We start from the raw sequence: 23,337 nt of genomic DNA on the forward strand, positions 1-23,337 counted from the left end.
AGCCAATCACTCGTCCTAACACCTGATTCCGCACCCTCAGTCCCAGACCTGGTGGTATGCGATTGGTCAGAAGTGATAGCGCTCTCGCCGCCCCCCTCCACCTCAACAAATTCTGTTGGCGGAGGTAGGGAAGACGCCCCTGACTTGGGTACTCTATATTGAGCACACGGGGAAACCGCCCCCGAACCCAGAACCGGGATTGGCCACAGGCACAACCGCGGCCCCACCCACTGAAGAAAGTAAATAAGGTCCTGCAAGAATTTTGCAGTAGCTCCGCCTCACCCACGGCGCGAGGGGGTATGGCTAGCACTGGGGGCTGAGCCGCGGAAACATTGCCCTATGGGGCGGGGAAACTAGACCAGGCCGTGTGTTGGGGATAGGGTTTCTCTTTGGGGGCGTGGTTTATGGATCCTTGCTTTCCCGCCGACGGTTGGCCACGTCACGTGACATGGGTTGGAAGATGGCGTCTCCCACAGACGGTAAGAGCCGGTTTAGGGACCCTTCGCCCGCAACCTCTTTCTGTGCTCTCCTGGGAACTTCCACTCTCCGTCTGCCCCTCGAACTTACATATCTTAAGTGGGCTCTCCTTTCCCTTCCACTTCTTTTCCATGGGAGGTGGGTGCATCTTCAGTTCGCTGGCTCTTCACAGCGGCTCTGGAGGTGCCCAGTTTCTCTGCAATGTACCAGGCGGGTGGAGGAGGGCACCCGCTTGGGACCCTTTCTGGGCAAAAGGACGAGAGTCGCCTTGGTCCTCCGCCCTGGTTCGCTTTAGTACGCTAAAGCCCCATTTGGGTGAGGCTGAGGGCCGAGGAAGAGATACTGCTGAGGAAAGGAGGCGCCTTAGTGTAGCTTTCTCCTCCGGGCGCCCCATTAAAGGGTCGATTCTCCTCTTTTTGAGCATCCGGAACGATTCTCCTAAGCGCTTGCTAGGGTTGGTGGCTGACTTCATCCCGGGATTGAACCGCAAGAGAAACGTGATTCTCTCCTGTCTCCTTAGATTGGGACCGTTGCCCTGGCGGCTAAGGAAGAGACCCTCTCGGTCCCTCGCAGTGAGAGTCCGAGGAAAATGAGAATTGAGCTTTTTAGCGTAGTCATGCACACGTCTCAACCTCTGTAGCTTCTGCTTTGTGTGTTGTTTAAGGCTGAGTGAATGAACGATTTCTGCTTATATGTTGTCTAAGAGGCAAGTCATCTCAGATAGTAATCGAGTGGTTTTGGTATACCCACAGGGTTTTGCGCTCCGTTCTGCTTTAGGGTTAGGATCTTGCAGTCATTTCTGGACTCACTTAATTCTTGCTTCGACCACCTCCATCCCTGCGTCCATTTCACTGATAGTTAGTTTTCTGTCAAACAAAGGTATTTTGTGTTTGGAAGGAATCTTGGAAGTTCGTTTCAGGAATGAGGAAATTGAGGCCAGGAAAGCTATACTGAGATCCTACTATATGAAAGGCGTTATTCTAGGTGCTTTGGAAAAGATTAATCAAACACGTAAACACTTTTGCAGTTTCAGGTCTCATTTAAATGTCACCTCCCAGCGAGGCTTTCCCAGAACACAGTATCTGGAGTTGCCCTTCTTCACCGTTATTCCCTTTCTCTGTACCTTCATCGACAGAATAGTTATTATGTTAACTTTGCCCTTTTCACACCAGATTGTAAATTCCAAGTCTGTCTTGTTCATAGTTGGATCCCAGGGCTTAGCACAGTGCCTGGCAAGCAGTAGGCCTTCAATTCACGTTTATTGAAAGACTGATTAGATATATGCATAAATAATAAATTACTTAGTCTTAAGTTTAACTGAGTCTTAAGTTTTTTGAGCACAGGTACATACTGTATAAGAAATTATGGGTGTTGGGAGTCAAAAGAGATTATTTTGCCTGGGTGGTCTCTTGTTAAAATGTCCTTCCCCCCACCCCAGGAAAAAAAGGCGTTTAAAAAATCAGCCAAGGGAATGGGGAGTTATTGTTTAATGGGTACAGACTTTCAGTTTGAGAAGGTGAAAAAGTTCTGGTGATGGATGGTGACGATGGTTGCACAACAATGTGAATGTACTTAATGCCACTGAACTGTACACTTAAAACTGATTAAAATGGTAAATTTTATGTATAACTTACCACAGTTTTAAAAAAAACCAGCCAAGTGATAGAAGTAGAAGTAATTGCTATTAAAAATTTTAGCTTATTACTAAGTTGTCTTTATATTTAAAAGTTTTGTTCCTTATGTTTGATTTTTCCCCTGTCTTCTCTCAATTTCTTTTCCTCTCTTTGGCCAGGAAGAATACTGGAAATGTGTTTTTTTCCTTTGGTCTTTTAGCCATATCCACTCTCACTCAATGTGCACTCTAGATTTTTAAAACTTTTCATGCTCATCTTTTACAGAGCTTCACCCTCTCCCCGTAATCTTTTTAATCTGACAAAATCAAGTTGAGCACTTTGAACTTAAATTTAGCTTCTAAATAAGTATCTTATCCTAAAATATTCCACTGCCTAGCTCTCTCACTTCTATTTTTAGTGTTCCACCTGTTTCTGTCTTTAACATTTAAAATTATCACCATTAAATTATCTTGCTATGAAAAAAAGTTTAGGTCATTTAGTGTTTCTCTCTTTTTTTTTTTTCGTACGCGGGCCTCTCACTGTTGTGTCCTCTCCCGTTGCGGAGCACAGGCTCCGGACGCGCAGGCTCAGCGGCCATGGCTTACAGGCCCAGCCGCTCCGCGGCATGTGGGTTCCTCCCGGACCGTGGCACGAACCCGCGTCCCCTGCATCGGCAGGCGGACTCTCAACCACTGAGCCACCAGGGAAGCCCTAGTGTTTCTCTTTTTAACGCTAAAATTGCTGGGACATCTTTGTAAAGGAGAAAATTGAACTAAGTAAAGCCATTAATTACTTAATGTATGAGAATAACACTCACAGTAGAGTCTGAGTTATGCCCCAGATTGTGGTATCATAGGGTCACACTTGTTGGTTATTGGATCCTACCCTCAATAAGTTTATTTTGTTATGGTTGAACTTTCCATCAGTAACATTCCTTGGGAATTCGAAAATGGGCATTTTGTGTTTCACACAGCTTTTTTTGGTTTGTTTGGTTGGTTGCCATTTTTAGATGCTTTAGTTAAGGCAATTTATTAGAGTTGAGTTCTTTCCCAATTAGAATGCTATTGGAAATTCACTTAAATATATAGGTTCAGCTAACATCCATCTTCTCATAATGATACAATAAAAAGAAAAGAAAGAAGAATAAAGGAAAAAATTTTTTCTCCTTTTGATGAAAACTCTTAGGATTTGCTCTCAACTTTTCTGTGTATCATACAGCAGTGTTAGCTATAGTCATCATTACATCCCTAGTACTTATTTACCTTATGACTGGAAGTTTGTACATTTTGACCACTTTCCTCCAATTACTCCTCTTCGTACGCCCCACTTCTGGTAACCACAAGTGTGAGCTCTCTTCTATGAGTTTACTTGTTTGCTTGTTTTAGATTGCACATATAAGTGAGATCATACAGTATTTTTCTGTCTCTGTTTTATTTCACTTAGCATAATGCCTTCAAGGTCCATCCAGGTTGTTGCAAATGATAGGATTTCCTCATTTATATATGGCCGAATAATATTCCATTGTGTGTGTGTGTATTTTCACAATGTCTTCATCCATCAACGGACACTTAGGTTGTTCCCATGTCTTGACTATTGTAAATAATCCTGCTATGAACATGGGGTCCCTTAGAATATTTGGGAAAAAAATGTAGTTTAGAGAAAAGCACATGTTGACAAATTTTATAAATATGTATGTTTTCTGGGGAGTGAGTCCATAGCTTTTTTTTTCAGATCTTCAAAAATGTGGCTTACCCAGAAAACGTTAAGAAACCACTGTTTATATCATTAAATCAACCAATTTATGCAGCTAATTAGTATACCGAGCACACAATGTGTACTCAACAAATGTTAACTCTAGTTTTGTTTTTTTTTAATTAGTTTATTTGGTTGTGCCAGGTCTTAGTTGTGGCAGGTGGTCTTCTTAATTGCAGCAGGCGGGCTCCTTAATTGTGGCAGGTGGGCTCCTTAGTTGTGGCATGCGAACTCTTAGTTGTGGCATGCATGTGGGATCTAGTTCCCTGACCAGGGTTGAACCCAGGCCCCCTGCATTGGGAGCATGGAATCTTAACCACTGTGCCACCAGGGAAGTCCCTAACTGTTGTCATTAATATTGAGCACCTACTGTGTACCAGGGCAAGAATGGAGAGGAAATGGTGTTGAAGAATTAGGCAGGGGCTGGATCATGTAGGATTTTATAGGTCACAATAGATGTGCATTCATGAATTTAGCTGGGAAGAAGTTCTTTAAGCTGGAGAGTGGCGTGAACTGATTGACATTTAAAAAAAAATCTGTCTGACTACTTTGTGGAGTGTAGATTTAGGGGTCGGGAGGGGGAGGGGTAAGAATGGGAGCAGGGAGACCTATTAAGAGGCTATTGAAGTAGTCCAGGAGAGAAGCTATGGTTCCTTGGTTAATTAATGTGATTTCATGGTATGTTTTAGAGGGACAAATTACTGGACTTACTAATGGGTTGGTGGAAGAGTGAAGGAAAGGGAGGCATGAAGGATGACACCTGGGTTTTTGGTTTGAGAACTGGAGTTGACGGTAGTGCTATTTATTGAGATGGAGAAGACTGGGGGATTATGGTTTTTCACACATATTAATAGAGAGAGATGTCAAGTAGCCACTTAGATATATAACTCCAAAGTCCAGGGAAAGATTAGGGCTGGAAGTAGAAGTATGAAGTCATTGGCATATAAATGGTCGTAAAGGCTATGGGACTAGATGAGATTTCCTTGGGAGACTTTGGTAGGGAGTGAAGTCAGCCTAGGGTGGGCCCTGAGTGGAAGAGGAGACTGGCGGAGTCGGTGAGGAAGGAGAAAAACCAGCATAATTGTTTTATAGAAGCTGCAAGTGGAGTGTTTGAAGGAGAGTGGTCAGTGGGTGGATGCTGCAAAGAGGTCACATAAGAGAGAACAGAGAAGTGACCACTCAATTTAGCAACATAGGTCATAGATAATCTTGACAACAGCCGTTTCCACACATGTAGGGGCAGAATCCTATTTGTTGTAGGTTAAGGAGAGAATGTAAGGTGAGGAAGTGGAGACAGCAGGAGGAACAACTCAAGAACTTTTGCAGTGAAGGAGGAGTGAGGAAGTCATGGGGTCAAGGAAGAGTATCTTCAAAGAAGGTAAATTCCAGAGCAGGCTTACTTGCTGTTGAGTTTGAGCCAGTAGAGAAAGGTAGAAACTGGTTGTGCAAGAGATTATTCAAGATCACATCTTTGACAAAGCAAGAGAAGATGGAATCCAGGGCCCTATCAGAGGAGTTTGTTTTTCTTGGGAGCAGGGACACTTCATTGATTGGGAGGAAAGTTCAAGAGTATGAGTAAAGATGCAGATGGGTTTGTTGACATTCATTTTTCCCAATACCCCACTAAAATATTGTTCTTGTTTTAGAGATGGGAAAAGTAAGGTTTGATGAGGGAAATGACTTATTTGTGTAACATCATGGCTCAGTAGCATCAGTAGTCACAGAACTCAAATCTCTAGACTTCCAGGTGAGTGAGTGTTCCAGTTTGTTATGTTCTTTGAGATTGATACGTCATAAAATGTAAAATAATGTGTTTTGTATCTTCTTAGCTCATCTGAGTGTTTTGTTCTAGGGGCAGATCTGGAAGCATCTTTGCTAAGTTTTGAAAAACTTGACCGAGCTTCACCAGATCTTTGGCCAGAGCAATGTAAGTTCTTGGTTTCTTTATATCAAAATCAATGTAGGAGTGACTTCCCTGGTGGTGCAGTGGTTAAGAGTCTGCCTGCCAATGCAGGGGACGTGGTTCAGTCCCTGGTCCGGGAAGATCCCACGTGCCGCCGAGCAACTAAGCCCGTGAGCCACAACTACTGAGGCTGCACTCTAGAGCCCGCATGCCACAACTACTGAAGCCCACGTGCCTAGAGCCCTTGCTCCGCAACAAGAGAAGCCACTGCAGTGAGAAGCCCGCGCACCGCAACGAAGAGTAGCCCCTGCTCGCCGCAACTAGAGAAAGCCCGTGTGCAGCAACAAAGACCCAATGCAGCCAAAAATAAATATTAATTAATTAATTAATTAAAAAAAAAGAAGCAGCAGCTCAAAAATCAATGCAGGAAAACCAGTGCTACTTTGAGGGAGATTTTTGAAGAGTTACCATTTAGCTGTAGTGATTAAAATTTTAATTTTACTTCAAAGGAAGAGACTGAATTCTGTGGTCTGGTGTTAAGAATAGCTGTTTGGTAGTTTAATTTTTTCTGAACACAGTGTGACTCAGGAAATGATAGAGAGCCTTTAAAAAATAATTATTTTTGGGCTTCCCTGGTGGCGCAGTGGTTGAGAGTCTGCCTGTCGATGCAGGGGACACGGGTTCGTGCCCTGGTCTGGGAAGATCCCACATGCCACAGAGCGGCTGGGCCCGTGAGCCATGGCCACTGAGCCTGAGCATCCAGAGCCTGTGCTCTGCAACGGGAGAGGCCACAACAGTGAGAGGCCCACGTACTGCAAAAAAAAAAAAAAAAAAAAAAAAATTATTATTATTATTATTATTTTTTAAACTTCATCTGTAATGTGTCAGACAATATGAGATGCATAAAGTAATTCCTTACTTCTTTAAGTATTCTTATAAAGTTAACTGCTGTTATAGTTTAGTACTGATATTTTGGACCTCTTTTTTTTTAAATGCTTATGCAGATAGGCAAATAAATATTTTAAGTGTATAGAGAGTTTTTTGTTTTGTTATGATGAAGTCATATGTACAGTGATCTACAGCTTAACATATTCTACCTAGTAACTTATTAATGGATCTTTCCAGGTTGATAGGTATAGACTTACTTCATTTTTAAAAAATATTTCATTGTATAGATCTACTACTACAGCTTATGTATTCATACCCTATATGGAAACCTAAGTTATATCCAAGTGTTGATGTTACAAACAATTTAACAATGTATATCCTTGCACATATATCTTTGTGCATATGGAAGAGGATGACTGTGTATGGGAGTACCCATTTCCTTACATACTAGCCAGGATTGGACGTTACTGATATTCATTATTTTTAGTTTATATTTCTTTATTAGTGAGGTTGAACCTTATTTTTAAATACCTGATTTTTATTTTTCTCTTTTTTAATATGATTCTTTCTGTGAGATATTTAAGTAAACAATTGGATTGATAGAATAGCATGCCTAAAAAGGAAATTTTAAATTTTTGGTAAGAGATACTAGATCTCACCACCGTCTCATTCAGCTAACTCCTGATCCTTTGAAGTTCAGTTGAGGCATTATTTTCTCTGAGAAACTTTTCCTGCCTCCTCGGTCTGATTTAGATTTTCATTTTTTGTCCTCCCATAGCAACTGGTATTTTTCTTGAAGCACTTAAAAAATGTTATAGTTATTGATTTACTCTGTCTCTTCTTCCAGACTATAAACTCCTGGAAGACAAGGTTGTTTTCTCATTTGAATCCTCTATGTAAGAGACACTAAAATGTTTACTGAATGACTAATGTTGTGCTTTTTCTTTTTAGTACCAGGTGTTGCTGAATTTGCAGCTTCCTTCAAAAGCGTAAGTAATATCTTACTTACCTAATGAAGTTTTTCCAACATTTTGCTTCTGGGTAAAATCTCAACTATCTCTTATTTCTTTATTTTCAAGAATAATGTCATAGCCTTCAAAATATTTTGTAACCACAGCCCTGGAAATCTGTTTATATTATCATCATGTTAATGATGTTCATGCTCTATTTTGACCTTTGACTATTAGCCTCTTCTCTCAGCTTAAAAGATTTTAAGGTAAGGCAGTTGAAATATTTAATGTAATGCCAGTGTTCTTTTTGCCCAAACTATGATTTTGAAGCTTTTCTCTTTTGTTTATGTGATGCATTATGACTTTAACTTATACCTCCCTAGAGGATTTTGAAATTTCTCAGTGGCTCGTCAGAAACTGAAGGAAGACATTCATTAGAGCCACAACTTTTCCGTTTCCAGGACAGCAGACATTGTGCTAGATGCTCTAAATATGTTCTTATATATTCCCACAACCAGGAAAATATGATGATTATAATATTAGCTAGCACGTGCATGATGCATACCATATGCCAGGCACTGTTCTAAGTACTTTACGTACATAATTTAGTGTTTACAAAACCATGTGAGGGGGACTTCCCTGGCAGTCCAGTGGTTAGGACTCGGCACTTTCACTGCCAGTGGCCCCAGGTTCAATCCCTGATTGGGGAACTAAGATCCTGCAAGCTGCATGGTGCAGCCAAAAAAAAAAAAAAAGAAAAAGAATAAACATATGAGGTATAGGTACTATTATTATCCCTATTTTACAGACAAAGAAATAGACACAAAGAGGTTAAGTAGGTTACCCAAGATCATAGGCTGTAAATAGCAGAACCAGGCTTTGAGCCCGTAAGTCTAATTACTAGCATCCATATTTATTATACCAGACCTAAAAGCATTTGTGCCCAAAGTTAAAAGCACTGACTGGCAGAGAAACTTGGAAGTTAAGTTACTTGCCCAAGTCCTAGTGAGTGACAGGCCAGGATTTGAGCACAGATCTGTCTGATTCCAAAGCTAATGCTCTTTCTAGTAACAAATTGGGGATTTGTAATATAACTCTCTTAGTACCTTACCATGTGCTTAGCATTCTCCACTCATTAATAGAGTTAAAGGTGCTGAGTTAAATATTAAGGCCCTTCTTCTGGGCCTGTGGCTTTTAGGTCCTATGAGCATGTTTGTTCAAAGGGAGTCTGACTTCGTAGCCTCTTTCATTTTTTCAGGAGCTAGGATTGTATGAAAGCTGGAGTGTGCTACTTTAGCATCCAGGAAGGCCTGAGCATGAGGAGTAAAGGATAGCATAGGGTTTTGGAGTCAGACACACTTGGATTTGAGTCCTGAATCTGCTACTTTACTATCTGTGACATGAGCAAGTTTCCTAACATTTTTTTTTTTTTTTTTTTTGCGGTACGCAGGCCTCTCACTGCTATGGCCTCTCCCGTTGCGGAGCACAGGCTCCGGACGCACAGGCTCAGCGGCCATGGCTCACAGGCCCAGCCACTTCGTGGCATGTGGGATCCTCCCGGACCGGGGCACGAACCTGTGTCCCCTGCATTGGCAGGCAAACTCTCAACCACTGCGCCACCGGGGAAGCCCTCCTAACATTTTTGAGCCTTAGTTTTCTCATCTGAAAGTACCTCATAGAACTTAGTATAAAATGCCATAATGCATGTAAAACGCTTTGCGTACTGCCAAGAACTAATAAACAGTACATTGTAGCTATTATTATTAGATCAGCTTTTATCTAGTAGATTGAGTAGAAAGTACCTGATTTAATTTTCTTAAATTCTCATTCATAATGAATTTTTAGTTTAGTTAATTATATGCGTTACAACTAAGTACTTTAAGTTGTAAACATAAATAAGTGTTTTTTTGAAAACTTTTATTAGAGCATGGTGTTTTTTGAAAATCTGATTAAATATCTACACTTTTTCCCTAGAAGTATGCACATATATATTGAGTTTTGTTTCTAGGGGTTCAGGGCCATCCCAGGGCCCCAGGTTAAGATCCCCTGGTATAGTCCGATTCCCTGCTGGGGTAGAAGTGGTGAATTTGACCTAGAGCCTTCAAGGTGAGGTAGTATAGAGTAGTGGTTTTTGAACTCAGACTTCATGGGTTTTGAATCCTGGCTCCAATAGCTTTGTGACCTGAGGCAAGTGATTTATAATCTTACTATACATCTGTTTTTTTTTAATTTGTAAAATGAGGAGGATAATAATACCTGTTTCATAGGGTTGATTTGGAAATTAAATGACATGATGCATATAAAGTGTTCTGCTTGTCACAGAGTGCCAAATAAATGTTAATTTTTAAAAAAGGAAAAGGAATAAATAAGTCCTGGATTTGTAATGTACAGCATGGTGACTATAGTTAGTAATACTGTATTGCATATTTGAAAGTTGCTAAGAGAATAGATCTTAAAAGTTCTCATCACAAGAAAAAAATTTTTGTAGCCATGTATGGTGATAGATGTTAACTGGACTTATTGTGGCAATCATTTCACAGTTTACACAAATATTGAATTATTATGCTATACACCGGAAACTAATATAATGTTATATGGCAGTTATACTAGAATTTAAAAAAAAGAAAAAGAGGGCTTCCCTGGTGGCGCAGTGGTTGAGAGTCTGCCTGCCGATGCAGAGTACACGGGTTCGTGCCCCCGTCCGGGAAGATCCCACATGCCGCGGAGCGGCTGGGCCCGTGAGCCATGGCCACTGAGCCTGCGCGTCCGGAGCCTGTGCTCCACGACGGGAGGCCATAACAGTGAGAGGCCCGCATACCGCAAAAAAAAATAAAAATAAATAAATAATAAAAAATACATATGTAATGCCCTTGCTCCATTCTTTCCACGGGACCCTCTCCTAAACCCTGATATTCTAAATCAGTACATCTGGGTTATGGCCTAGTTGTCTGTATTTTTTTATAGTTACACAGATGATTCTCATGTGCAACCAAGATTGAAAACTGTTACTCCTATTCTAAGAATGGGTTCTCTTGCATGTTTTGTAAGTTTTGTAAGTTCACTTTCAGAAATGAAAAGAAACTTAAAATTCTAAAGTTTTCTGAAATTTTTAAAATAAAATGAAATTTCAAGTAATGATCATTCCAATCTTCTCTCATTCAGATTGAAGATTTTCTCATTTTTGGTTCTTTGAATCTTCTCCTCTGCCAGAGAATGTTACTTCCTGATTATTGTTTCAAACAGTTCAGTTGGAGGCTTTCACCAGTACTGAATTTCAAGTAATTTCTTTCACAACTATACCAATCTTTTATGCATACAACAGTAACAGTGGTCAGACCTGATTCTTCCAAGATCATTTCTTTAAAACCAGCTTTTAAAGATGAGCAGTATTATTTTCTAAGGGTTCTATTTGTAGGCCATATCTGAACCTGGAGAAATCTAGGTCTTTGAAATTATAATTTGCCAGTATTTTCAAACAACCTAAAGGCTGTGTGAAAAACTCCTTTTCTTATAAGAAAGAAGAGTAGGGTCTCTTCATACTTTGCTTATATCTGAACGGATATATTCTTATTTTCTGACAGCCTATTACTAGCTCTCCACCCAAATGGATGGCTGAAATAGAACGTGATGATATCGACATGTTGAAAGGTAAGCAGCGCTGGTGACGTTTAACCTTTAACCTGACATTTATGCTCCTCAACAAACTACCATTCCAATTTTTCTCTCATTCCCTTACCAGTATTCTTGGCTTCAAATTGCCTATTTAACCATCCTTATTCATGGTTCTTCATGTCTAAATGCCCTTCTCTACTTTTCCATGTGTAGAAATCCTGCCAGTTCAAGACTCAGTAATAATGATTTCTTCTGCTGCTAAATTCCCTTAATACTAACTTTACTTTGTATGATGCTTAGAGTTAAGTAAAAGCTCTTACATAAATTTTCTTATTTAATTCTCATACAGGTCCTGTGAATTAGGTATGATATCTAAGTTTCGGAGGTTAACTTATTAACCAAGGTTTATTAGAAAGAGTTAAAATTTAAACCCTGATTTTTTTTTTTTTTTTTTTCCCACGGGCCTCTCACTGTTGTGGCCTCTCCCGTTGTGCAGCACAGGCTCTGGACATGCAGGCTCAGTGGCCGTGGCTCACGGGCCCAGCCGCTTCACGGCATGTGGGATCTTCCCGGACCGGGGCATGAACCCGTGTCCCCTGCATTAGCAGGCAGACTCTCAACCACTGCGCCACCAGGGAAGCCGCAAACCGTGATCTTTTTAAGACTAGTCTCTTACCGCTATAACACAAGTGCTTTATTTAGGATTTACTGCCATATATTGCTGCCAGGACTATTAACTGAGAGCCCCTTAGTGGGTTAAGAGCTGTCTTTTAGTTCTTTCTATCTCATCAATTTCTCTCATAAAGAATACTGTAAGTAGTGAATATTGTTGTCTGATAAATGACTTGGAACTCAACCACAAAGTAGAAATTTAAATTAAAAAACATTAATTTTCTTTGATTTTGCTCTACTTTATTTAATTTTTTTATCATCCTTCTGGTGATAAGATTCATGATGGTTGTGAAGTAATAGACTGAAGTTAAGGTAAAAAATCTGGAATTCTTAAGCTATTTAAGCAGCTGAACAGATCAAGAAAACCTACTTATGCCAGATATAGATAATGAGTGTGGCATGATTACTTGCAGAAAATAACACCTCTATTTGACTTCAGAAGTAATTCATTCTTCTGCATGAAATGCTTAAAAGCAGATCCCCTCCTCCAGCCAAGGGAAAATTAAGTCTCAAGGGCATCTCGGGTTCATTGTTGTAATGTTCCAAACAGACATTTATATAATATCCCATCAGCATGTATTTTCTAAGGAAACTTTAAAGTTTTAGTAAGGGATCAGAGCATTATGTTTCATGCAAATTGACCTATGTCTAAAACCTAAAAGGAATTGGGTGCTATTTAAAGGAAAATCTCGGAAAGTAAGTTTTTATTTTAAGTATACTGTCTTCTTATCTGGTAAACGTAAAAATTTTTATAGGAATTTGATTTGAAGGCAAAGTTTGGATTAATATTTAGTCTTTGTTTTCTAAACTTAGGGAAATAGGGAAGAGTGTTTTATTGCTGTTTTATTAATTGGAATAATGAGGACTTGTAGATGACAGTGAGACAGAGATCTGTCTGTAGGCTTTCTCAATTCTGTGTCGGATCACAAGTTTCATATTTTAATGGTGTATTCATTTTGTGTGATTGGCAAAATGAATGTAATAAAAGGATCCTCAGGATAAAACACATAATTTGCTATTGTGTCTATGATGACTCTCTTCTCATTAAGTGGGTAAGCTCATCTGAGGCATTTTGCAGTGGTGGAAAATTCACTGGTATGCCTGTGTGTGTGTGTGTGTATGTGTGTGTGTGTGTAGGGGGAATGATTGGATGAGAAGAGATGAATCCATTTTCTATTTTTCTATAGGAATTAAACTTGAAAACTTTTTTTTTTTTTTTTTTTTTTTTTTTTTTTTTTTTTGTGGTACGCGGGCCTCTCACTGCCGTGGCCTCTCCCATTGCGGAGCAGAGGCTCCGGACGCGCAGGCCCAGCGGCCACGGCTCCCGGGCCCAGCCGCTCCGCGGCATGCGGGATCCTTCCGGACCGGGGCACGAACCCGTGTCCCCTGCATCGGCAGGCGGACTCCCAACCACTGCACCACCAGGGAAGCCCTTGAAAACTTTTATAACAAGGATTTGCAACCTGAATGAGTTGTTACTAGAAAGCAGTGGAAAGAAATGGTAATGAAATAAATGATTCTGTTTCAGAACTGGGGAGCCTCACCACAGCTAATTTGATGGAGAAGGTACGAGGCCTTCAGAACCTGGCCTATCAGTTGGGGCTGGATGAGTGTGAGTACCCAAATCACATTTATTCAGGGTTGCATGTTGTATATTTCATGATGAGTTCTGTCATAATTCAGAAAGTATCTTTATTAGGTGTTTTAAAGGTAAGAAGCCATTGTAATTAAAAGTATGCCACTTATGATAGAGTGTGCTGGAATAATTACTGAGTTTACTAGGTTACAAGTTGTTTTTCGCCGTACAATGAAAATATATTGGAAGCTCTTAGAGTTTTAAGTGATAGAATGTCGTCAAACTAGCTTAAGCAAAAGAAGGATTTTATTCACATAAATCAAAATTGTAGGAGTAGAAATAGCTTTGAGCATCTCTAGAGCCATGACTCATTATTTATTTACTTTTTATTGAAGTATAGTTTTTTGAAAATATTATTTATTTATTTAGCTGCGCCAGGTCTTAGTTGTGGCACGCAGGTTCTTCGCTGTGGCATGCGGGATCTTTAGTTGCGGCATGTGAACTCTTAGTTGTGGCATTTGGGATCTAGTTCCCTGACCAGGGATCGAACCTGGGTCCCCTGCATTGGGAGTGGGGAGTCTTAGCCACTGGACCACCAGGGAAGTCTCTGAAGTATAGTTGATTTACAATGTTGTAGTAATTTCTGCTGTACAGCAAAGTGACTCAGTTATACATGTATATGCATTCTTTTTTATGTTCTTTTCCATTATGGTTTATCTCAGGAGATTTGATATAGCTCCCTGTGCTATACAGTAGGACCTTGTTTATCCATTCTAAATGTAATAGTTTGCATCTACTAATCCCAAACTCCCAGTCCATCCCTCCCCAGATCCATGACTCTTAATAATGTCTTTGGAATGTGCTCTTGTTCTTACTTTTTGAGTTTTGCATCTCAAAGCTCTGCTTCACTCATGAGTTATTATTCTTCTTTGATCTAGCACTGGGGAAGGTGGCCAGTAGGAACTCCAGTTCATGTCTTTAAATCTTGTAATCCCAAAGGAAAGAACATCTTTTCTGAATATTCCAGAAGAAAGGTCCTGGGGAGGACTCTGACTGTTCCATCTTGGCTCACATATCTATCCTGGAACCAGTCCTTTGGCCAAGTAGCAAAGAGCACCGAGATGGGCCAGGCCTGGGGCCTGGCTGCAGAGGCAGGTTGGAATGGTTAGTCTGACTCAAGTCATGTGGAATGCAATAGGGGAGGATTGCTTCCCCAAAGGAAGGGTTATATAACAGACCAAGAACATAATCTGCTAGCATGAGTAATGCTTTTAAAGTTCTCGTCTATTCCTGTCTGCTGTCCATTCTTTTAGCTTAAAATTATTTCTTTAGAAACTATATCTCTTTCCATACTGTATTCATTATAAAACTGGAAAAGGAATTGTAGAAAATTTTCATTTTGTAATTGAAAGAAATACTCAACATAATTAGAGTGGTTAGAACTTTGTTCTCCTTGGATATGTACCTCCAGAGACATTCATAAATGCACATTTTTGAGAGGCTGCTATAGCTTATAACTTTCTTCAGAACTGCAAGTTTTGTACTGATTAGCACAATCCCAACAATAGTTTCACAAATTGTTTCTCTTGTTTATAGAGCATATAGTGGATTTGTCCACATCATTGATTTTACTACCAAATTCAACATTTCACTTTAAAATTTAATTTAAAACTTCTAATTTTTTACTAATAGACAACACTTCCTTAGTCCTCTTTATATTTTCTTTATTTCCATTACTGTCATTAGCAGGTGACATTCTTTTACCAAGAAAACATTTTTTAATCACTTCATGAATCAAGGAGCAGAAAACAAAAAACTGCTTTGGTATGGTTGCTAGGTGGTCTGCTAGGTTCACTCATTGTTACCTAACTCCTCTGTGTACTAGTCATTTATTTCTCGTGATTAACGTTTGTGTCTTGGCAAAATTGCTGATTACCGTGTATGTCATGGACCTCAAGGGTTTATAATGAAAGCCCTGTGATTATTAAATTCATGAATGCGAGACTTGTACAGTATAGAACTTGATTCTGTTTCTAGCTCTGGATAATACATGCTGTAATGATCACAGCGATCAATCCTTTATCTCTCTGTGTCAATTTTTCTTATGAAATAAAGTTTTATGCTCATTATATCAAGAAGGTGCTATATTACCAAATGTGTTTTTCAACAGTGTTGTCTCTAGTTTGTTGTAGATAAAATTACTAAATTTCCTCTGATTAGTTTTTCTTTTTCTATTTTCCTACTGAGAAAGATAATGAAGTATTTTTTCCCCACTTTTTATTATGGAAAATTTTAAACATATACCAAAGGAGAGAGAGTAGAATATTGACCTCATATACTTGTGACTTGGCTTCACTAGTTAGCATATGGCCAATCTGTTTCACTTATACCAACCTACATAATTACTTAAAAGCAAATCTCAGGCATCATATCGTCTCACTACCAAATAACTTCATATGTGAATCCAAAAGACAAGGACTCTCTTTCTCTCTCTCTCTCCTTTTTTTTTTAGTATAACTACAATTCCATTATTGTGCCTAAAAAATTTTAATATACTTGCTTAATGTCATCAGATAGCCAATCAGGATTCAGATTTCCCTGGTTGACTCAACTGTCTTTATATAGTTGATTGGTTTGAATCAGGATTTAAATAAGGTACTGTATTTGATATGTTTCTTAAGTCTCTTTTTTTTTTTTTTTTTTTTTTTTTTGCGGTACGCGGGCCTCTCACTGTTGTGGCCTCTCCCGTTGCAGAGCACAGGCTCCGGACGCGCAGGCTCAGCGGCCATGGCTCACGGGCCCAGCCGCTCTGCGGCATGTGGGATCTTCCCGGACCGGGGCACGAACCTGTGTCCCCTGCATCGGCAGGCAGACTCTCAACCACTGCACCACCAGGGAAGCCCCTCTTAAGTCTCTTTTAATCTGTCAGAGTTCCACCTCCTGTTTATTTTCCTTTGCCATTTATTATTATTCGTTATTTGTTCTGTAGAATTTTCCACATTCTGGAACTTTTGCTTACATCCCTGTGGTAGTGCTTAATATGTCCATCTATCCCTTTTTATTTCCCAGTAACTAGATCTAGAAGCTCACATAGATACAGGATTGATTTTTATTTTTAATTTGGCAAGAGTATTTCATAAATGGTGTTGTATACATCCTATAGAAGGGTACATCATGTCTGCTTGTCTTTCTTTGTGATGTTAAGATTAATTCATTGATAAAGGTATTGCTAGCCTCATCTATTATTCATTGTAAAATTCTTCATCACCCTTACACCCAGAGTTTTAGCAGCCTTTGAAAACTGCCTAAATTCACTGTTTTATTATAGGTTGCGAAATGGTAATACACTAATTCTGTCATTCCTTCTTATTAGCTAGAATTTTTCTGTAAAGAACTTTATCTTATCGACTATGTATTATTTATTACCTTGAAAGCTGTTCTTACTGGATGAATGATTCTTTCTCTTTATCAGCTTTTAGAATAATGAGTCAGTTCTCTGAGCATCAATAAATCTGTGTTAATGTCTTTCCACAGAATCAAAAACTTGGTGTGGTTTGTTTCAGTTTTTAATCCACACAGTTAAAATCATTATTATTGTTAAGTATTTATATTTCTGAAACTTAAGGCTTTGGAGGTCGGGGTTTGAAGTCACCTAGTTTAGTCACCTTAAGCATGGAACCAAAATTCTGCCAGATGAGTTCCATGAGCACAGCTGAGAGTTTTCAAAATTATTTTCTAGTTCAAAATTCAACCTTCTTTCAACTTCTGTAGCAGTGCTTTGCTACTGATTGTTATTTTCCCCAATCATAACAATTAGCTGACATACAGAAAATAGTTTTTAAATTTAGAATTGGAAAGAATCACATTGATACGGAGTGGACTTCTTGGATACAAACTCTTTGTTTTATTGTGTATAGTGTATTTGCATAAAAACAAGATCTTTTTTTTGTCCTTACAGATTATTCATCTACTCTAGGGGTTGACATTTACTTGACACCCTAATCTGGTGTTTCGAAGTCTCTCTCAATCCTCTTTCCTGCATTAATTGAGAGGATGACATGGATGAAAAATAAGCAATAGGAACTGATGAATCCCCAAGGACCAGTGATCCTGTTTTCATGCAAATATCTGCACTGATAAAGATGATGGAAAGAAAAAAATGCAAAAAATATTTGTCCTCAAAAGATTGTTTGTCACTTCCCTGGAGCATTGTTAAATGTTAGTATAGAGATAATGTGAACCTTCTAGGGCTGATAGTAACTAGATTGTGTCTTTTGGAAGATGAACCCTGCCCTTTGATTTGGTACATTTTTATGTCTCAGACAGCTCTTTTGGTGTGCAGATTTTGGAATGCAATAATGTTTTGTATAGGTATTTATAGCTTTTCATGATTGGGGCCCTCTAACTTGATTTGGGCAGTTAATTTATGTGAAATTCCCATGAAAAATATAGAAATATAAAATACTGCCTTACCATATAAAGAATTCCATTTCTGTTACTTCCATCTGAGTTCAGTGTCCTTCCTGTTTACTGAAACTATTGTAGTCACCTTCTAACTGCCCTCCCTGCCTTTCAACTACCTCATATCAGTCCATCTTTTTTACCACTAACAGGTTAATTTTTCCAAAGTACCATTTGCTTCTGTTTGTCCTTTGCTCTTAAGTCATTAGTAGTACTTCATTACCCATATGATAAAATTCAGATTCCTTAGCATGGCATTCAGAATCCTCTTCACTTGGGGCCGAACCTGATGTCTAGCCTTCTTACTTCTCCTCTACCAAAACACCATGCATTGTCCTCATTTGAAATATTCTTCCCGGAACACTCCCCCATCTTCTTAATTCTATTCATGCTATTCCTTTTTCTCAGAAAACCCTCCCTGACCTATTTCTAATATTAGGACTTTTATTTGTCCTTCATTATTCAGCCAGAATCTACCTCTTTTATCAGCCTTTCCTTTTTATACCTGATCTGGAAAGTGAAATCGCTTTCTTGGCCTCCCAAATTGCTCCTAGAGCAGTTCGTTTGTTTCATTTTATCATTCTGGGAGATTTTTGGTACATGTCTTATCTCTTGGATTAATTGTAACTCTTTCAGGTGAGAATCATATTTTGGGGTTGTCTTTGTAGCCCACAGAGTACCTGGCATATGGTAAACATGCAATGTGTATTTGCTGATTGAATGCGTCATGAACTGCTTGATGCCTTTAGATGAAATGACAGATTAAAAAAAATTTATTTAAAAAAAAAAAAATTTATTTTATTATGTATATATATTTTTATTTTTGGCTGCATTGGTTCTTCATTGCTGCGTGCAGGTTTTTTCTAGTTGCTGCGAGCAGGGGCTACTCTTCTTTGCTGTGCGCGGGCTTCTCATTGCAGTGGCTTCTCTTGTTGCGGAGCAGGGGCTCTAGGCACGCGGGCTTCAGTAGCTGTGGAGCATGCGCTCAGTAGTTGTGGCTTGCGGGCTCTAGAGCTCAGGCTCAGTAGTTGTGGCACACTGGCTTAGTTGCTCCACGGCATGTGAGATCTTCCCAGACCAGGGATCAAACCTGTGGTCCCCTGCATTGGCAGGCGGATTCTTAACCACTGGGCCACCAGGGAAGTCCCAAAATGACAGATTTTTAAAATGAAATCCACTGACTTAAAACTGAAAAAGTGGAAGCTTCTAGAAATTGTTCTTTTTCTGGATAGTCTGTGTTTTAGTGATGAGAAGTAACATTTGAAGTTCTCATAATGTCTGAAATTTTTCTCTTATGACAGTGGATGATCAACCACCCATAGTAAAGATAGTGTGAAGCTTGTTGGTAATGGTTTGGTTTTATCTTCTACCTGACCCCTACTTCATTGCTATTATGATCTGGGCATGATCCTGATTTAGTCATGTTAAGTTGCAACAGAACGTACCTTGTTGTATTCCTAAGACCCATTGAACCCAGTAAATCCTACTGAATAGTGATTTCAACAGTTTTTGTCCTTTTTTAAAAAAGGTTTCCCCCGTCTTTGAAAGCTACAAACCTTGTAGTAGTTATGCAGATGACCTACTTACTGGCTATATTCAAGATATTTTTAAATAGGATGTGATGATTGGGAAAGCAGAAGACCGTGCCATTTGAAACTAGGGCTAAAGCTTGGGGTTCTGATGCATTTCTTCTTTTTCCTTTTTTTTATAATAGCTTTACTGGTATGTAATTCACATACCCTGCAATTCACTTATTAATAGTGTGCAATTCAATGATTTGGGGTATATTCAGAGTTGTGTAGCCATCACCACAACCAATTTTAGAACATATTCGTCACCCCTCAAAGAAATTCTGTACCCATTAGCAGTCACTCCTCATTTTCCCCCAAACTCCATAGGCCTAGGCCACCAAGGATATGCTTTCTGTGTCTATGAATTTCTACTGTGGACATTTCATATAAATGGAATCATATAATATATGGTCTTCTGTGACTGATTTCTTTCACTTAACATAGTGTTTTCATTGTTCATCTATGTTGTAACATGTATCAATACTTTATTTCATTTTTAGGATTGAATAATATTCTACTGTATAGATATATTTATCTACCAGTTATTCACATTATGTTTATCCACTAGTTGGTGGACATTTGGGTTATTTCCTCTATTCAGCTAGTGTGAATAATGCTGCTGTGAGCATTCATGTACAGGTATTTATGTGGACATATGTTTTCATTCTCTTTAGCTTATAACTAGGAGTGGAATTTCTGGGTCATATGGTAACTCTACATCTAACCTTTGGAGGAACTGTCAGACTATTTTCAATACTGACTCTTCACCATTTAACATTCCCACCAGCAGTGTATGAAGGTTCCAATTTCTCAACACCTTGCCAATACTTATTATTTGTTTTTTAAAAATTATTACATAATCCATCCTAGTGGATATATTATGAGAAGTGATATCTCATTGTGGTTTGGATTTGCATTTGCCTAATAACTAGTGATATTGAGCATGTTTTCATGTGCTTATTGGCTAGTTGTATATCTTCTTTAGAGAACTGTATTCAGATCATTTGCCCATTTTAAAATTGGATTATTTGTATTTTTATTATTGAGTTATATGAGTTCTTTATTCTAGAAACAGGTTGCTTATTCAATATATAATTTGCAAAAGGTTTTCTTACATTCTGTGGGTTGTCTTCTTACTTTCTGGATGGTATTCTTTGGACACAAAAGTTTAATTTTGATGAAGTCCAATTTATCAGTTATTTCTTTTGTTGGTTACATTTTGATGTCGTACCTAAGATACCATTTCCTAATTTAAGGTCCTAAAGATTTATGCCTGTGCTTTCTTCTAAGAGTTTTATTCTTAGCTCTTATAGTTAGGTATTTGATCCATTTTAGGTTAATTTTTTATATATATTGTGAAGTAGGGTTCCCAATTCATTCTTCTGAGTGTGGATATCCAGTTGTTTTAGTACCATTTGTTGAAAAGACTATTCCCTTCCCATTGAATTGTCTTGGCATTTTTGTTAAAAATCAATTGACCATAAACATGAGGGTTTATTTCTGGATTCTCAGTTCTATTCCATTGACCTATATTTCTATCCTTATGCCAGTCCCTCACTGTCTTGATTACTGTAACTTTGTAATAAGTTTTGAAATTGGGATGTGTGAGTTTTCCAACTTTGTTCTTCTTTTTCAAGATTTGTTTTTGGCTATTCTGGATCCGATGAATTTCCATAGGAATTTTAACTTGTCAGTTGTTGCAAAGAGGTCAGCTGGGATTTTGGTAAGGATTGCATTGAATCTGTAGATCAGTTTGGGGAGTATTGCCATCTTAATGAAATTAAGGTGATTCATGAATGTGGTATGTCTTTCTGTTTATTCAGGTCTCCTTTAATTTCTTTGAACAATGTTTTGTAGTTTTCAAAGTATAAGTTTTACACTTAATTTGTTAAAATTTATTCCTAAGTATTTTAATTTTTTGATGCTATTATAAATGGAATTGTTTTCTTAATTTCATTTTCAGTTTGCTCATTGCTACTGTAGAGAAATGCAATTAATTTTTGTATATTGATCTTATATCCTGCAACTTTACTGAACTCACTTATTAGTTCTAATTGTGTTTTAGTAGATTACTTAAGATTTTCTCTATACAGAATTATGTCATATCCAAATAGAGGTATTTTACTTCTTCATTTCCAATCATCCAGCCCTTCCTTCCTTTCTTCCTCCCTCCCTCCCTCCCTTCTTTCTTTCTTTTCTCTTTTCCTTTCCTTTTTTTTTTTTTTAATTTTTGCCTAATTGCCCTGGCTAGAAATTCCAGTACAGTGTTAAATAGAAGTGGCAAGAGTGGACATTCTTGTGTTCCTCCTGATCTTAGGGAGAAAGCACTAAGTCTGATAGTAGGTTTTCTGTACATGCCCTTTGTCCGTTTGAGGATGTTATCCTTTTTTTTTGGCTGCACTGTGAGGCTTGTGGGATCTTAGTTCCCTGACCAGGGATTGAACCCGTGCCATGGCAGTGAAAGCATGGAGTCCTAACCACTGGATTGCCAGAGAACTCCCTGAGGATGTTATCTTTTATTCTTAGTTTGTTGAGTGTTTTTATCATGAAGAGGTTGAATCTGATGCATTTGTTGTTGATTACACTTCACCATATACCATATAATAAAAATCTCAATTTGATTTATACTCATTTACTTGTACTGGTTTGAAATTACCTTGTATTATAAGGAAAAGATTGGTAAAAAGTTATTAAGTAAATAAGATCACACTGAGTATATTACTGTCTAAAAAAGCTTTAAGAAATTTAGCTTATTTTGATATAAGTAGTTGCTTCTGCTAATTTATCATTTAATCCTGTATGTTCATTTAGCTGTTTCGGTAGGACTATTATTTGGCTAAATTTAATCACTTACCAGTTTTTAAAAAGCAGCATTTTATTGTAAAAAAGGTTGAGACTTCCCCATTAAAACCTATGTCATCCCTGTAGTCTACACTGATGAAGTTGTCTGTACCAGAAATTATTTGGTACAACTTTCTTCCTTCTTTCCTCCCTCTTTTCTCTTCTTTTTTTTTTTTTTTTTTTTTTTTTTTCTTCGGTACGTGGGCCTCTCTCACTGCCGTGGCCTTTCCCGTTGCGGAGCACAGGCTCTGGACGCGCAGGCTCACCGGCCATGACTCACGGGCCCAGCCGCTCTGCAGCATGTGGGATCCTCCCGAAACCGGGGCACAAACCCGTGTCCCCTGCATCGGCAGGCAGACTCTCAACCGCTGCGCCACCAGGGAAGCCCCTCTTTTCTCTTCTTTTCTTTTCTTTCTTTTTTATTTATTTTTTGTCCATGTGGCGGGGCATGCAGGATCCTAGTTCCCCAACCAGGGATGGAACCCTCACTCCCTGCAGTGGAAGTTCAGAGCCCTAGGCACTGGACCACCAGGGAATTCCCTGGTACAACTTTCTTTGGTGGTGGTACCAAAGAAAAACTTATGCTTCCAAGCTAGGCTGTGGTAAAGTAGACTTCTCCACCATCTAGGTATGTGGTTTTTGAAAAAGTGACCATTTGTAGTAGTTAGAAATTGTTTCCCATATAGAGAAAATTCTAAAGAACAGTTAGCTCTTTTAATTTCTTATTTTAATCTGTGAAGGAGGGCAGGGAGAGAATAGGTGGGACTCTTACACCCTGGATATTCTTCTTTGTGGCCTGACATCAGACTTCTTTGACTGGCTTACTTTACAAAGCCTGTACCTTTATCTATAATAGTTAAAAGTTAAATTAACTGTACTTGATTGATTGAGGAGAAAAATGATTTTTCACTAGCCTTTAACCTCTAGATGGCAGTATGAGTCTTACTGTACTTCTGGCTTTTCCTCTACCCATATCTCTTGAACTGGGTTTCTGATTTAGGTACAAATTCTTATGTCTTTA

The 23,337-nt window shown here is 38.7% G+C and overlaps 1 protein-coding gene across 10 annotated transcripts in view; it reads left to right on the top strand.

Moving 5' to 3' along the window:
• Positions 1 to 294: 294 nt before the first annotated feature.
• The window catches only part of LIN52 (lin-52 DREAM MuvB core complex component), a 119,609-nt gene continuing 96,566 nt past the window's right edge, over positions 295 to 23,337 (top strand). For 8 of the 10 annotated variants that reach the window (XR_004348545.1, XR_004348544.1, XR_004348546.1 and 5 more), the window contains exons 1-5: positions 295 to 479; positions 5,695 to 5,769; positions 7,585 to 7,622; positions 11,165 to 11,231; positions 13,396 to 13,479. Coding sequence is in view for 5 of the 10 variants with exons in the window: in XM_032623416.1 (XP_032479307.1) it covers positions 449 to 479; positions 5,695 to 5,769; positions 7,585 to 7,622; positions 11,165 to 11,231; positions 13,396 to 13,479 (295 nt within the window). In the remaining 5 variants the exon portion in view is untranslated. Of the gene's footprint in view, positions 480 to 5,694; positions 5,770 to 7,584; positions 7,623 to 11,164; positions 11,232 to 13,395; positions 13,480 to 16,197; positions 18,684 to 23,337 lie in introns of those variants that run through there. The other 2 variants (XM_032623420.1, XM_032623418.1) reach the window with 2 other exon arrangements.

Source organism: Phocoena sinus, chromosome 2 (genome assembly GCF_008692025.1).
Source record: "Phocoena sinus isolate mPhoSin1 chromosome 2, mPhoSin1.pri, whole genome shotgun sequence".
Taxonomy (NCBI): Eukaryota; Metazoa; Chordata; class Mammalia; order Artiodactyla; family Phocoenidae; genus Phocoena; species Phocoena sinus.